Here is a 16,021-nt window from a genome sequence, read left to right on the forward strand (position 1 = left end):
CCTTGTCAGTTGTGAAGTGACTGAGGATTGAGATACATTTTCTTGTGAATTGCAGTTAATATTCTAGTTTTTGAAAAGTTTCAAGTAAATCCTGTGATTAGCACAGTGGGACAAAGGTCACGCACAAATTAAAATTGATTTGAGGATGATGTGAGAATAAAAACAAGGATTGATATACACTATCTGGACAAGATTTGGACATAAGCGTGATACAACCGTTAATGCTTGCAGCTGTGCTTTTATTCTGAAGGATTTCCCCCCCACGAGCATTTTCCATCGGATTCCAAAAGAAAAAAAAGTCTAAAGTAAAGTAAAGACAAAATATACAATAGAAATACATCAATTTCCTTTAATATAACGCATGATCACACATCCCACGGCACTGAAATCCAGGTTAAAACATTTAAGACAGGACAGGACTTTTAACAACCAAACATTTTAATTAATCAAGTCAGAACTTCCTCATTTGACAGTCATTCAGTTCAGGTTCTGTATAAATATTACAATAGCAAACAGTCAAAACCTCAAGCCAAAGGTTAACATTTTAAAAACAGGTTTTAATCAAGCTCTTGACAGAAGGCAAGTCAAGTCAGACCAGGATTATACGAACTGTTTCTGTCATAATTTTATGTGATTCATAAACATTTCGTCTCAAGCCACCAAATCATGATGAAGGACCTCAAGAGTAGGAAAAGGGTGGAAGGAATTTTCAAATAAACAGAAAAGAGCAACAAGTGCACTGTGTAAAAAAAAAAAAATTACATTTTGGAAAAACAATGAATTTTCTTTTATTTAGTCATAATAAACAAATAATACAATTCCTTGTATATATAACTGTAAACATACAATTGAGAGGATAAACCAAACCGATAACAATGTGGAACTGGAAATCTTGCTTGAAAGACTACCCACACCTTTGCCTAAATGTTTCAAGATGACTAAATAGGCATAAACAAGAAATATATATCATCCTCCACACAGATCCCTGGTAAACTTGCCCCTTTAAAAACACTAAAAGCAGCTGTAGTTGTATTCAAATGTAGTACATAAATATGCACAATTGCTCTACAACACTGAGCTCTTATTAAGAGCATTTCTTAGAATGTGAGAGTGGCAATCTTGATTATGCCTAGGAAGCTGTTTGAGTTCCCATCAGTCTGACGAGTGGAGTGTGAGCTTACTGGATGAAGTCAACTCCTCCATTACCAAAGAGGTCTGAAAGGGACAGCATATGTGAAATTAAAACTGTTCACCTCAAATAAATGCTAAATCTCATAAAAACAATTAGATACTAACCGAGTTATTTCCCATCACTCATCAACCGACATCCCTTTTACTTCATCATTGTTCCTCATCTGTGACATGGAGAAACACGTTACTGAGAAATATGCAGAGATACAAACTGCACTCTTACTGGTTTGTAAAAAAAAATAAATAAATAAAAAAAAATAAAAATGATGGATCGACATGAGTTACTCAACACTTACACAGCAACATGGTCTCTCAGATATATATTACATGGCAGGGCTGTACAGTGCGACATATATGTACATCAAAACATGCCTGTGCTAAGAATTGATCTGCCCTGTAGCATGGGTGCTACGGGTAGATTTAGCCACAAAAAAAAATCCTTATGTATGTCTACGATGGTAATACGATTACCCTTCCTGGTAGTTGTAGTCAACTGTGATCAGTGATTAACGTTATGTCTTGTGTATTTAACACTAATTCCTCACGATCGCAGCTTCGCACTCCGTCCCATGCGGCTGGGTTGGCACAGGTACACAGTGGCTAACGTTATTCCCACGAGCCAACAAACATGAAGAGATTTTTTTTTTTTTTCAACCTGTTCGCGTTGATAAACACAAAACGAATGAAAGACACCCCAGGACCCAGCAACACAGACCGAAAACGCGGCAACGACAAAATTGAAAGCTAAAACGTATAGCTACAACACCGAGTGGGAGCAGGAGTTTTCCTACTTTTTAACTAAAACGAGCTCGCGGTTTGTCACGTCAAATGAGAGGACGATGAAACAGGTAAGGCAATACGTTGAACTTTGCCCGCAAACCACTGCAAGTTAATTAATTATCAAGTCAATTAATTGTGTGGCATATAACATAACCTTATATAATTTAAATAATAGTATGATGCAATGCCACATAACTGGGAAACTTTGTCTTGTAGCCCCTCAGAGTCAGAAGATACAGCACCAAGCACCAGCCATGAGCCCACAAGTCCAGAGTGGACAGGATTACTCATTGCGTGAATATTATTGTGAGAATGCTGTAAAGAAAAAAAGTCCCCAGAGATGCTAGATGATTCAGCACTACATTAATGCAAATCACCTGAATTTACAATTTACAATGGTTACAATATAACCACTTTCTATGCCCAAACGATAGCGGTGACCCGTTATACTTTCATCATTAAAAGTAAGATAGTAAATACACAAAGTCCACAATTGAAAGGGATTAGGATGAAAGTAATATGAATTAAACCTGCATATTTTGCCATTGAAAATATCTTAATTGGTTAAGTCAAAATGTGTTTTCCATATTAAATGTAATGTTATAATTACATGATTTTAATAATAGCTTGTGTTCTAAAGTGGGCCGGTCTGAGGCATGAAACTCCAGGGAAGAAAATGAGTCACACTCCGGCCCTGGCCCGGCTAAAGTTTGATGTGACAAAGCTGTAGAGGTGATACGCATTTTTAGGGTGTGCTACAACTCTCTGGTCCTGTGCTAAAAAGCTGTCAGCCTCTGTAGCACCAGTGCTATGTGCTGAAAAAGTTAACGTACAGCCCTGCATGGGTTATACACCATACAGTGTAGGTTGACTATCCTGTAATTGCTCACCTAAAGCGGTCTCAAGGCCTCAATTGTATAACCAGCCATGTTTGTGCTGAAACATTCAGTAGGTCTTAAAGTTTCAGTGTGCAACATCTATAGTGATCTGATGGCAGAAATCTAATATAATATCCATAACTGTCTATTCATTGGTGTAAAAGTACATGAAATAAGAAGTGTTATGATTTAATTAAGCTAATTGTACAAAAAAAAGCCTCAATTTGCCCTCTTGCCTTTCTATTATGTTTGACAAACAAGACACTTGCTATGGAACATGTGTTTCTTCACAGAGAATGGTAGCTCCTCTGGACACTTTAAGAGTTAGAGGAGGGTGGGTCATTTTGTGCAGTTATATAAAGGCATCTCTGCCTCCTCTGCACTGAACCTTTGAAGCCTGTCCTGACGGTCAACTCTGACCAGTTACGACCAGATGTGACACTGTGCGCCTTTACCTTTCAAGCTTAATGCAACATCTGCATTGTATCAAAATTTTCAAGGCACAGAAACAATTACATATGTATTTATTTTAAAACACAGATCAAGAGAACAACAACAACAAAAAAAGGGTTAAACATCTCAAATTAATTTTATTTCGCGTTTCTAGTTTCTTCCAAGGCTGTGATATAAAAGGCTTTAGTTTGAAGTTTACCGTAAAAAATCCTCTAGTTTTCAAAGACTTTTCAAAATGAAACTAGGGAAATATTTGTTGTCATAGTGGCTGTAACATTCCTGCAGATGCAGAAATGTCACATGCAGCTTTGACTAAGGTCATCACTGCTTCAACCCACAGCACTAGTGCCGTATACAGTTTTCACTCACCTCATCCAGCTCCTTCTTTGTCTCCTCCTCCATACACCGTATGTCATCCATCGACAGATCAATCCATCTGTCGATCCAGCAGAACAGCTGTCTGTGGAAGTGGGTAAACAAACGCTTCTCCACCTGGAAGGTGTGTGTCAGAAAGACCATGTGAAGACACAACACAAAAATTCCTATATTGGCCACCAGGAGGCAATAAATAAAAAAAAAATAAGAAAATCATATTTTCAAATTTAAAAAAGAAGAACAAGTGTGTACCTTCTGAATTAAGTTCTCCATCTTGTTCTGTAGCCCCAGCCACTTGAATTCAACTGTAACGAGCTTATAGGCACACATGTGTGGACAGTTGGGGTTGTTAGCAAGTTCTTTCTGCAAACACACAGTTGCACAGACAAAATATGAAAATACTTCATCTCCATGACCTTAAACTCAGTCACTTCTTTTCTTTAGTAAATGAGCCAAAGTGAGGAGCAACAGGAGGAACGGTACCTTCCAGTCAGGTCCCAGGGGCCCTCTGCCTGTCTTCTCTGACTTAAAGATGGCAGGATCCTGCTCTGGCTTGTAGTCCTAAAGAATGAGTTCAGTGTGTACAGTGATATAGTATGTAGCTGTGGCAAATGTGAAACAACTTACAACAAACCATTATAGTGAATGCTTAGCAAAGAGCCACACTGTAACTGATCAGTTCCGATCGTTCGCCGATGGGACCAATTTAGACAGATTTCAGCACTTGTTTCTACAGTTCTCTCTTACCTTTGAACTGATGCAGCTTCTGTCACCTATGTCAATATCGATAACCTCAACTCCTTCCCATACGCCTTTGTCCTGTTTGTGTACCTAAGGAAAAGGGAACGAAAATTCATCAAGTCAGTTCAGCTGATTAGTAAAGGCAGGGAACAGGTCATGGAAAATGTAATGAATGAGGGTGTGATGAATGCAGTCAGCAGCATCATTTCCAAAAATAAATAAATAAATATAGGATGCTATGAAATGTAAATTAAGACTAAATGTAATGTTATTTTTAGTTCATCCAGTGTTCCTCCACTTGTCCTGTACTGAAATCAGCAGATAACTTTGATGGGTTATTTACGTATTAGCTTTTGAGATCATATAATCTTGGCAAAAATGTGAACAGACCAACAAACAGACCGACTTTCCGACTCCTAGAGCCGTGCCGCTGAAAATGTTGTAAACTTGCTAAAACTTTGACCTGCTGCCAACATAGTCCACAGAGCACAAAACATTCCTCTGATACCACATAGTTTTATTATGCTACTTTCAGTTTATTTGCATTTATTCTTTAAGTTGTAAACACAGCAGCTAAACAGGACAACATCTGTAGCGGCAATCTCTTTACAAAAAGCTTATTTCCCAAGTCGAACTCTTCAGAGGGGTGTACCACAAAGCAAACTCAACACAACCTGGTTTTCTTTGTGTTTGCAGGCTCAACATAATGGAAAACCCAACTTAGGAATAATGAGTACAACATCATTGGTTCTGATCTTTTCTTGTTAACTCATGCTTTCCTCTTTAGGCTTTGCGTATGCTCGTGTACACATTTGGTTCTTCCTCACAAAATACATCGGTCTCCTGAAAAATTACTCCTTGGAAACACAGGTGATTTGAATGGAGAGGTGTGAAAGAAAAAGGCAAAAATGTTGTTGCAATTAAGACGAGAAAAGACTGAGATCTGAGAGAATATTGTTAGTTAGGAGTTAATATCTGTCTGTTGTTTATGTATGATGTGACAGAGTGAATCAGATGTTTCACTTCATTCATTAGAAGTGCACTAATGTAGCCAATAGACTGACTTCCTAATGAAATACAGAAATATACAGTTCATGAAACAGTTTGTTTCACTTTAGCTACAAAGTTCCCTCTGTGTCAAATTACAGCTCAACAGCTGAGAATCAGCTGATTCTAATGTGACACCAAGTTCTAGTCAAAAGAGTTGATTATTAGTTCACATTAGAATTCATGGTGGATCAGATTATTCAAAATAGATGTTTCAGTGTCACAATTAAATTTGTAAAGTAAATGTCAACACTTGATTAACATCCAAATGCAGTGTATACATTCACTTTAAGGATGATGGCTGAACTGTTGAATTCAGTGTCACTTTCAATTTGTTTCCAATGTCGGGCATCAAAGATTTCAAACCAAACCCTTGAGAACATTTAAATGATGCTTCCGTTTGATTTTTCTATCTGGGACATTATTATTAGGACAAGAATCAACTCAAAGATGGTGCTTTGACAAACAATTCAACCTAAATGTCAAAACGTCTCTGCAGCAGATCACATGCTCAGCCTGATTTACCACCTGTTTAAAAGAGAGCTGTTATTATCTGGTAATAACCATTTGTTACTATACTACACTGTATGTTTAGTACCCCAGACAAACATCTTGACTTACATTGTCCTGATCCCCCATATCAGGCTTGTGCCACGTCTCAATCTTAATCATGAACTTCTCCTTCATGTAGGTGTTCTGGAATAATGGAAGAGATGCATAATGGGGTCAGTCAACAATCATACTGTTGTTCCAAAGGCAAACACCTGAAAGGCAGATATGGTGTGAACTCAAGCTCATCACTGCACTTTAGTGTCTCCTTTCAGCTACCGCAGTAGCTATTTCTATCTTTTTCTGGTTAAGTTCTATTTGACATTCACTTCTTAGTTCAACGACTTATGGCCGTATACAAAAAAAAAAAAAAAAAAAAAAAAGGCTTATTTAGAATAAAGTTAATTTGGACACTAAATGTGAAAGGATACTTACTGTAAGGACTGCATCAGAGGAAAAGGGTGGATCGTAATGAGAAGGTGAAGTACCAGAGACAGAAACATAGAAAAAACAGTTCAATTATCCACAAACTTTACTAATAAAGTCGTTCTTTTATAAAGGTTCAGCACCACTGGAAATGTGCAGCTGCCAGTGTACTTTCATCTACAGAGGAAGCAGGAGGGGCTGACTGAAAACTGCCTCTTAACAGACATGTAGGGTGGCTGTCAGCCAGCATGTGTGAAAAAGGACTCACTGGTTCGACAGTATGGATAAGCATTCCAGGCCTTCTCGTGCACCTCCAGAGAACCTTTCGGAGCGATCATCCGGATGAAATTTGGCACTTTGCTGCAGAACAAACAGGAATCGTTTTTATAGTTTTCATCGTCTTGGCATGTGTATGTTGTGCAGCTAAATGTACAAGCACAAAATAAGCCCTATACAGCACAGCATACTGTCGAGCTGGTCACAGCATTGAAACCATCTTAATGTGGGGTCAAGTCACTGTTTCAAATGGAAACTCAGTGTGGTCCTCTCAGCTTTTTCATGTTAGATGTCAAAGTTCTGATCTGGAGCTCTTTAACATGCAAATCCTACCTGCTTAACTGTAACTTTTGGCTAAGAATGGTCATACGAAGGGATTTAGCCTTTGATATTGTCAGTGGACGTACAGACAGGAAATATGGAGAGGGATGTCATTCTGGTACACAACAAAAGGTCCAAGCAGCCAGAACTCAAAATGTGGGAGATGCCTACCTCTGCAGGTGGTACACCTTGTGGGTGTACTGTCCCTTCTCGCCATCCTTCTCATACGGCTCGTTGACAAGCACCTCCACACCCTCTCCTCCACCCGTCTCACTCTTACTGGCCTCGGCTACAGCGTACAGCTGACCCACTTGGTACTAGAAAGTCGAAAGAAGAAAAATTATGAAACAGTAACCAACTCTGCTGTGTTGTTTTCAGCAATAGCAAGAGGTTGCAGACTAAATTAGCAGCTACTGTAGCTGTGCCACGCTTTCCTGACAAAGTAAAAGAAAAACATGTCTTTACAAAGTTATTATCTGGATTGTGTACAGGGTCATTTGAAAAAGTGACACTTGATATGAGAATTTCCTACGTAAGGAAGCCAGCAAATGAGCTGTTAGCAATGGAGTCACATCAGTGTGAAATTACTAAAAAGGTCTAAAGGCCATTTGTTTTTACAAGTGAAATGTCCTTTGCTGCGATTTCACAGCTACATTTCTTGCCGATAAATGAAACAAACAGAATTGCAAAAGTACTTCAAGGTGGTGAAGGAAGAAAAAAAAATACTACAATAGTCAAAAAAGAAATGTTCAGGACCACTGTTTAGATTGCCAGACTCAGGCTTCAGCAGTAGAAAAAAAAACAGCAGAGTAAGCTTTTTCTTGACTCTTATCCGTCTCTCTTCCTCTTGCTCCCTGACCCTGGCCCCTCCTGAGTCAGGCAAAAGTATTGTGACGCTGGAAACAGTGACCCACATCAAGGGTGTTGTCAGCTTCGCTCGTTCAACATGATAATTCTTAAGACGCACAGAAACCCTATTTGTCAAAAATAAGTCGACAACAGGATGTTTTATACAATACTGAAACATCTGGTCCTCTGAGGCAGCTGCTGGATTTATTATCCTCTCATTAAGTTTGTGTTCACTGGTGTAACAATTAAGGAGACACATCTGCTGCAGTTTAGTTGAAGTTTTTAAAAAAAAAACAAAAAAAAAACATGCTGTGCCTGTTGCTCAGCTTTGCCTCTGTGAGCAAGAACTCAGGAATGTGACTTGCCCAGTATAACCAGTGTGTCTTGTTGTTGTCACAGACAGTCAAACATATACAGACAAGAACACAATCTTCAGCTGTGAGCCACAATCGGTATAAGAAAACAGCAACATGTTCAGGCATAGTACTCAGTGTATTAGGTTTATCAGAGACAAGACAACCTGCTGGATCAAAGCATAACAATGACTAACAAATGAGGCGTGCTGTGAAGAACGTTCTATTACTTTGTGACAAGAGGATTCACTGGATTAAAATCTTATTCAGTCACAAATAACCATCAGAGCGACTCAAGCAATTGCACATTAAAATTTTTAAGTCACCATCAGCTTTTCCCCATTCATCGCTGAATAAGACCTGCATTCCATCTTTCATATCTGAAGTGAAATTATTTCCAGTAAAATAAAATACTCAAAACCAGGAAAACACTTTCAGAACCTTTATGAATACATTTCAGTTCATTAATACTATAATCATTTCCATTTCTTGTTAGTTGGGTCTAATCAAAGACGCCATGGAGCTGTATTATGAGAATAATCTTTTTTGGATCTCAAATAAGTGATTCAAGATTTGTTGGTCTCAGGTGAATTCATCTGATCAGAATTAATTCTGATTGATTTAATTTTATTCTTTAGGTCTGTTTCTTTTAGTGCCAGGTCTTTATGGAGAAGCAACACTGGAGTATCCCTACATCGACAGCTGACTTAAGACTGAAATGTGAGTCAGAACCTCAACTCATTCTTCTTTTTCCCCACAACACACCTTGAGCAATGAAAACAACAGTTCAACATTTTTGGCAAACTTTTTCAGAACAAAATGAGAGGATTAACGCCTGTCTCATGTCAGTGCAGTGAGTCTTAGTAAAGCAAAAGAAGGGTGAGCCCATTTACAGCTTGGATAGCAATCCCCAGAAAAATCATTTCTCTATTTTTAGATTTAGATTTCCTTTATCGTCCCACAGTGGGGAAATTCACACGTTACAGCAGCAAGCAAGAGACAAAAAGAGGAAAGACAACAGAGACATAGCAGATAATACCACCAGTATCAGCAGTGCACATGGGCTCGTAAAGATAAAATTGCACATCGTTATTATATTATTATTATATACAGTGGTGTGTGTGGGGGGGGGGGGGGGGGGGGTCTGACAGCAGCAGGAAGGAAGGACCTGATGATAACATGTATTTATTTATTCATTCATTCATCTATTTATTATCATTCATTGATTATATTTCAATAGCAGTCCATCAATAAACAAAATTATTTGGCTCAATCCTGTTGGGCGTCAACTGTAGATTCATGTGACCAACCAGTCCTTACTGCTGATGACTAAGAGAAGATGAGGATACAAATAACAGGCCACACCTCTACTCCATTCACTCTTGACCCAGCTCAGGATGTTGTAAATGTCCTAGACAGTTACTCAACTAAACAAGGGTTCCACATCCAACCTTTCACACTGAGAGGATCAGAAGAAAAGCTGGTGGCTTAAAACAAACAAAAAAAAAACTGATTATGTGTTTAGTGAAATATCGGCTTCTACTCAGGGTTAAGCAACGGAAATAACAAAGAGTTCAGTGTTGAATGTGACATTTCGATTACAACCTGCAATAAGCAAAAATGAAGGAGAGGGTTAGGAGGGGGGAAGCTACTCTCTCAAAGGTTTGAAACCTGCCACTCAGCCAAAGACATCCTGATCCTGAGTTAAAGCTACAGGTAAGTATTTCACCTTTGAGGGCAGAGAGTGAGAGAGGTTGAGTGCGCAAGCTGTACTGAGTGGCAGCCATGCTGTCTTTAACCACCTCAACAAAAACAAAACAGTAACATTAGGAACTGAGTGATGACTGGCAAGATTCAGCCAGCTGCCTGGAAAACATCTACCAGCATCACAAAGAAAAACTGAAGAGAAGCATCAGTCACTGAGATCATGAAAAGGGACACAAATTATGAAAATGGGTAATCTCCACAAGAGGAAGTGATGATCAATTATAGTGTGATCGGAAGTGGAAGAAATGCTCCTTTTTACGATCAAAGTTCTGCTGGGAGTTATTCCACACAATACAACAGCTCTAACGTACTGTTGTCTAATGCTGGATGCTTAGTTGCCCTAGATGTGACATCACTGCGTTTCTAAAAAAGATTGATGTAGATATTCTGGGCTGTAGTTGTCAGCATGTGAGTCAATGAGAACAGCAAACACCCACCAGATAAGGAGAGAGGAAGTCAGCCATTTATTTAAACATGGAACATGTACACTCTGTTTTTGTCAATTATCATGTACGGTCACTGATAGAATTAAAGTAAATAAATGAGCCCTCACCTCCTCCACTGAGATGGGCAGGACAATCCGGCTGTGAGACAGAAAGAGACAAAAAAAAAAAACTGGTTTAGAAGAGAGCACTTAGACTAAGAACAAGAGCACACACATCACTGTCAGCAGCAAAGAGAAAACTAAAGTTACAGCTGTACTGCTGACCTGCCACATCTGGATGAGGATAAGACAGGATATGCACACCTTGTCTTTTAGTTTAAACATCAGCTTTCTGATTACATAATCTCAGCATATCGATAAACACGAGTTAAAGACAGAAAAAACACAAAGCTGTAGCAGGATTCATTTAACCCAGTAATGGGCAGTTTAGCATGATCTGCTAGACTGATAAAGAGGCATGAGGTCAATGAGCTGGTCTGTAGAGAAGGCAGGCAGAGACCATGGAGGAAGCAATGATAATATATGTTGCTGCTTTAATCCATAGGGATTTGATCGGAGTACTGCTTAGAAGAGAGCATTTAGACTAAATGATTTATACATAATTATGTAACAAAACAAGTTGTCCTCTGTTTACGTTTGCCATAGGAACTAGGACACCAGAAAGAGGAAAGTATGAAGCTGCAATCAAGGCTGATCCTGCAAGAGCACAAACAAGCCTGGACGTTACAGTGGAAACCTTGTATGTGTGCGTCTTTGTGGTTTCATTGAGCCACCATACAATAGCCAGTTAATCACCCACTGCCAGTGTAGCAGGGCTTGAATATTTCATAAGGACATATCAGAGTGGAAAAGGAGCCTTCCAGAAGGCGATGGTTGGTGTGATGAAAAATATCTGATATTTTTCTGCATTCACACACTGCCAAGAAAGTGTTAACAGTTTTATCAGGTTAAAAAAGGCCCATGCTGTATTCAACAACCAGTGTGTTATGAGGCACTTCCTAAGCGAAAAAATACAACATGGCTGAACCTGTTAATGTACTTTGCACCACTGTCAGATGACAGCCAGCACTGGATTTCGTCCCAACAATTATGTGCATTTGACATGACTGTGATAACGCCGCCTGACTTGGGCGCCTCTGGACTAAGAAAAAAAAAATTGTCACGAATTCATTAATGTCCCTCAGCCAGACCCAAAGGATCCCCCATCACACGCCATGTTATGGGGGATTCCTACAGAGAAAACTGAACCGAGAACATTTTTGTTCGCTGCACCCACAACCTCTGCTCCCATCAGACTGAGAGGGCTTATTAATTAACCACTGACAGCAGCAGTTACACCGCCATTTCAAAAATAAAGCTCAACCTATCTATGCCGACATGACATTTATTCTCCCGTAGCCAAGAAAGCTACTATTTCAAACTGTGAGCCTTTTACACCTTTGTGAATGAAATACTCAGATAAATAGCCAGAATGTTGGTGAGAATTCTGAGTTTCGACGATTCAGCCAAACTAAGGTGGTAAAACCCAACAGATAAAGTCGCAGCCGCCACCCAAAAAAAAAAGAAGAAGAATATTTGAAGTTTGAATAAAAGCAGCATTATCCGGGCAACATTGTCTTGTTGATGGTAAACAGCTCGAGAAAAGTTTGAAAGCTTTCACTGAAGAAACGACCGTTTGGCGCATCAAACTAGGAAGAACCGACGCTGTCGCGTGAGGTTAAAAATACTCACAATTCTTTAATGAGCATGTTGACTGGCTCCGTCGAAACTGCAGCAAGTGAGAGTCAAAAGCAGCAGAAAAAAACCTGACTGGAGTTGTTCATTTACGGCTTTGACAGCGCCTTTTTCTTCCTGAAAGATGTCGTTTCTGTACGAAGGGGCGCGGCGTAGGAACAGGAGGAGACACCCACCTAGTTTCAGGTAACTCAGTTTAAGTGCAGTCGGAACATTCTCTGCCAGTTTCACTCACTTGAACCGAGTTTCTTCATTCTCGTCCACATTTACTACCATTGAGAGCAGTCAAATCAAATGACGATGTGGAGAAACGTTTTTTACTTTCAAAATGAAACTTTTACGAAATTTTCAAGCTAACAGATTACAGTCTAACAGATATGATGATATCAAACAAAAGGAGGGTTTGTCGGGCGCGTGATGTGGTCAAACCAGTTCAGGGAGAAACCGTCAGTTCTGGTTCAACCTGCTTATTTGAGGCGACTAAATTTACGTGTACTTTGAGGAAACTGGCTGTAGTCCAACGGGTTTACCTACAGAAGTCACCCCTGCAAGAAACAGATTCATTATAAAAATTCTCTTAAAAAGTAGGTACTCGAGCATCGAAATTAAAGTGAAAGCCTGACACCTGCTGCTCTGGAAGAGTATTGTCCCTCACTTTAAAACCTATGGGAAAACAAATGGAATCAACACTGAGTATGAGGATAAAAACTATTTTTACTTAAATGCTGGAATGCTGGCCTTTTGTTTGTTGTCTCCTCTCCTCGAATCGAGGTCAGGTGGAAGAAACATTATGAAATCATAAACAAAAAAAAACAAAACAAGTAGATACAATTTAAAATATGTCAGTCAGTCCTTAGTTTCAGCTCCTCTGTCGGCTTGTCAACTTCATTAATGGAAAACAACATTCTTCATCGATCAGGTTCCAACTTTCTTGTACAGCAGTTGACAGATGAGCTCTGTAGGATGGAGCATAGTCATTTATTAGATTCGGACCGTTTGCTGGCCATGTCACTGAGCTAATATGTCTTTCCTGAAGAAAGGTTTAAACCCTCTTTGCTCTGTGGAAAGATGCATCATCATCCTGAAGAATGAGCTCAGCATCACCAAACCTCCTTTGGATTGATGGCATAAGAAAAGAGTCCAGAATGTCCACCTGTGCATTCCCTGTAGAGTTACTGGCTGCCATATTCCCTGGTCCTTAACCTGACATCAGCCCCATATCATCAGTGATAGTGAAATGTGCTCGTTTTCATCTTCGTCATCTTTCTGTGTTTCATTGGACCTGCACCAAACTAAAGTTCCAGAATCATCTCCTTGTCCAAAGCAGATTGGGGATTCATCTCGTGTATATCACTTTCATCCACAGTTCAGGACTGCTTCTCTTCAGCCCACTGTGACCTGGTTTTCTTCTCTTTAGGTGTTAGTGATGGTTTACTTTAAGCTTTTCTCGATGGAAATCTCATTTCCTTCTGCTGGTTTCTTACAGATCACTCACAAACATTGACTTCCGTTTCTGCACATTTTTTTCCCCCCCATTTCTTTTGTTGAACATTTTCTATTTTCAGACATCCTTCGAGTTTTCCCTTCTTTTTGACATCTTCCTCGGTCGATCTGCATGTTTTCCCCTTTTACAACCTTCCCATTTTCTTTGCTCTTGCTTCAAATTTCAGACACAGCAGACTGGGAACAACAAACATCTCCTGCCACAGTCTGAGTTGAGTGACCCTCTTGAAGGAGTTTTATAATCTTTTCTATAGTTTCACTTTTCTTTAGTTTCCACTGTTTCCTGTTAATCAGCAGGTGCAACAGCTCATTAACTTTTTATGCTCCTTTAACAAATCCAAATGTTCAGCTGTTAAATAAGAGTTTTGTGTCATATCTGTGGACTTTCTATTTGGTACAAAAAATAATCACAAATGAACATCCTTCCAAGAGCAGTGATTCCATATTTCTTTACCGAAGGTTGTATAAAAGACACATGTATACAAAAAAATGTGTTTATTTTGTTTCATATATTGATGGGGGGGGTTTTCCCCAGCAAAACAGCATGTCTTGAAAAGTCTAATAACACTGTGGTACAGAAAAAAGAAAGCAAAATATGTAAGGTCAGATCATGGAAATACACTTTTTTTGTAAACACCAAAGAAGAAAAAAACTCAAAAAGACACCAAAAGTATAGGTAAAAAACAAACAAAAAAACAAAGAATGACAAGTGAGGGGAAACAAGGTGTCTTCAGCTCAAAGCCCTACTCACTATCAAACATAACAACAATAACAACTGTAAGCCAAGATTGGCACCGAAGATTAAGCATAAGGAAACAACTCAACATCAATCAACAGACCAAACCAGACTAGAGCACATGTTCCAGCAGGATGGGGATAGGTGAAGACAGGCTTTAAGGTACAACAGTACAGGAAAGTGCTGATTGATTTCCCATTTTCAGGGAATTAACTCATCACTCATTCAGCCCCGGCTCACGTGAGAATTAAAAAAAAAAAAAAAAAAAAAGAACTGTCCTGTAACTCACATGAACACAGTACTGAAAGGGAGCTCAAGATGGGTTAAAAAAAAACTGGAAAATAAGCAATGTCAATGAAAATCAGTGGCAGCTGAGAAATGACAACAAAACATGTACATTTGTTGGTGGAGAATTGTGCATCACAATTAAAGTTTGACCAATTTCACTTCTGTGGTACTGTCATTTTCTTTGGACATTTTCCCCTCACACTGTCAGTGAAGCGGTTTATTACAGGAAATCCAAATTCTCTATTGTGGACTTTGACTGGGATGTATGACCAAAAAGTCCCATTTTTAACAAAACAAAGTGCTTTTTACCAGGTGCGCAATGTGCAAATGGCAGCATGGAAATTTTAAAAAAAAAAGTCTGAAAACAGTTATTTACAAATGTACCTTTTCTCATTTCCAGACTAACAATTTCCAGACTTCAATTACCTACAATTCTCTTTTCCTCTTAACAAACTCAAGAATGTAGTTAAGTATGAATATGTGCTCACTGGTGTGTCTTCTAAAGGTTCTTGAACTGAGAGACAAGACTCTGTTTCTCTGCCCAAGCACATAAAGGCAATCTAACAAACATGTAAAGCAAAAGTCTTTATTCCCTGTGTATAAAAAAAATAAGATCATCTATCTGTTCCTGTGTTTAGAATTACAAATCTACATCCAAAGCTCTGAGTCTACATTCTTTGCATTGTGCACCACCAGTATGCAGTCATGCACTGTGCTCGGGATACAGTTGGGAGAGGCTGTTCACAAATACTTGACCGAGGTCCATTTCAGGGGTCTAAAGTGCATCATGTGCCATCACGGGCCATTCATTTTTTTCCAGTGAAGTAATTTGCTGGGTGCATGTGTGGGCAGCAGAGGCTTGTCTCACAGCTGTGTCACTAGAGAGCCTTTCAAAACAATATTTATGAATGAATGGACAGAAGAAAGTGATAATCAGATGGCTTTGATAAATCCAGTGAGCAGGAAATTGGTGCACTGCATCCTGTTTGTATCCACTCCTCCCATCGCCTATGGGAACACTGAGGGCCACGGTTCACCTCTCTCAGTTACTACCAGACAGGAGAAATGTGAGGAGCTTCACTGTATGGCATTTGAATAATTATCTCCCAGCATTGTCACCTACAAAACCCAGGCTGTTGTTCAGGGATTCTCCAAAAGGGAAATACTTTTTAATGTCTATGTTTCGTCCCCTCACACACACACACACACACACACACACACAACTTTTTCTCAGAAGATAGAAGAATGCATCTATCACTCTGCTACCTTGGAGCAAGTCTCCCTTTAGGTCTGCAAGAGGTGCAGTCAA

At 39.3% G+C, this 16,021-nt stretch overlaps 1 protein-coding gene across 1 annotated transcript; it reads right to left on the reverse strand.

Annotated features, from left to right (window-relative positions):
- Positions 1–335: 335 nt before the first annotated feature.
- Positions 336–12,312, reverse strand: LOC140314705 (phosphatidylinositol transfer protein alpha isoform-like). The gene is made up of 12 exons (XM_072393054.1): positions 12,183–12,312; positions 10,560–10,590; positions 7,209–7,354; positions 6,709–6,800; positions 6,450–6,457; positions 6,087–6,161; positions 4,425–4,508; positions 4,161–4,238; positions 3,930–4,040; positions 3,672–3,794; positions 1,297–1,355; positions 336–1,215 (listed from the first exon to the last, which is right to left on the reverse strand). The coding sequence occupies exons 1-11, from the start codon at positions 12,197–12,199 to the stop codon at positions 1,311–1,313; spliced, it is 810 nt and encodes a 269-aa protein (XP_072249155.1). The 5' UTR covers positions 12,200–12,312; the 3' UTR covers positions 336–1,215; positions 1,297–1,310.
- Positions 12,313–16,021: the final 3,709 nt, after the last annotated feature.

This window comes from Leuresthes tenuis, unplaced genomic scaffold (assembly GCF_036924035.1).
Source record: "Leuresthes tenuis unplaced genomic scaffold, fLeuTen1.0.hap1 SCAF_9, whole genome shotgun sequence".
Lineage (NCBI taxonomy): Eukaryota > Metazoa > Chordata > Actinopteri > Atheriniformes > Atherinopsidae > Leuresthes > Leuresthes tenuis.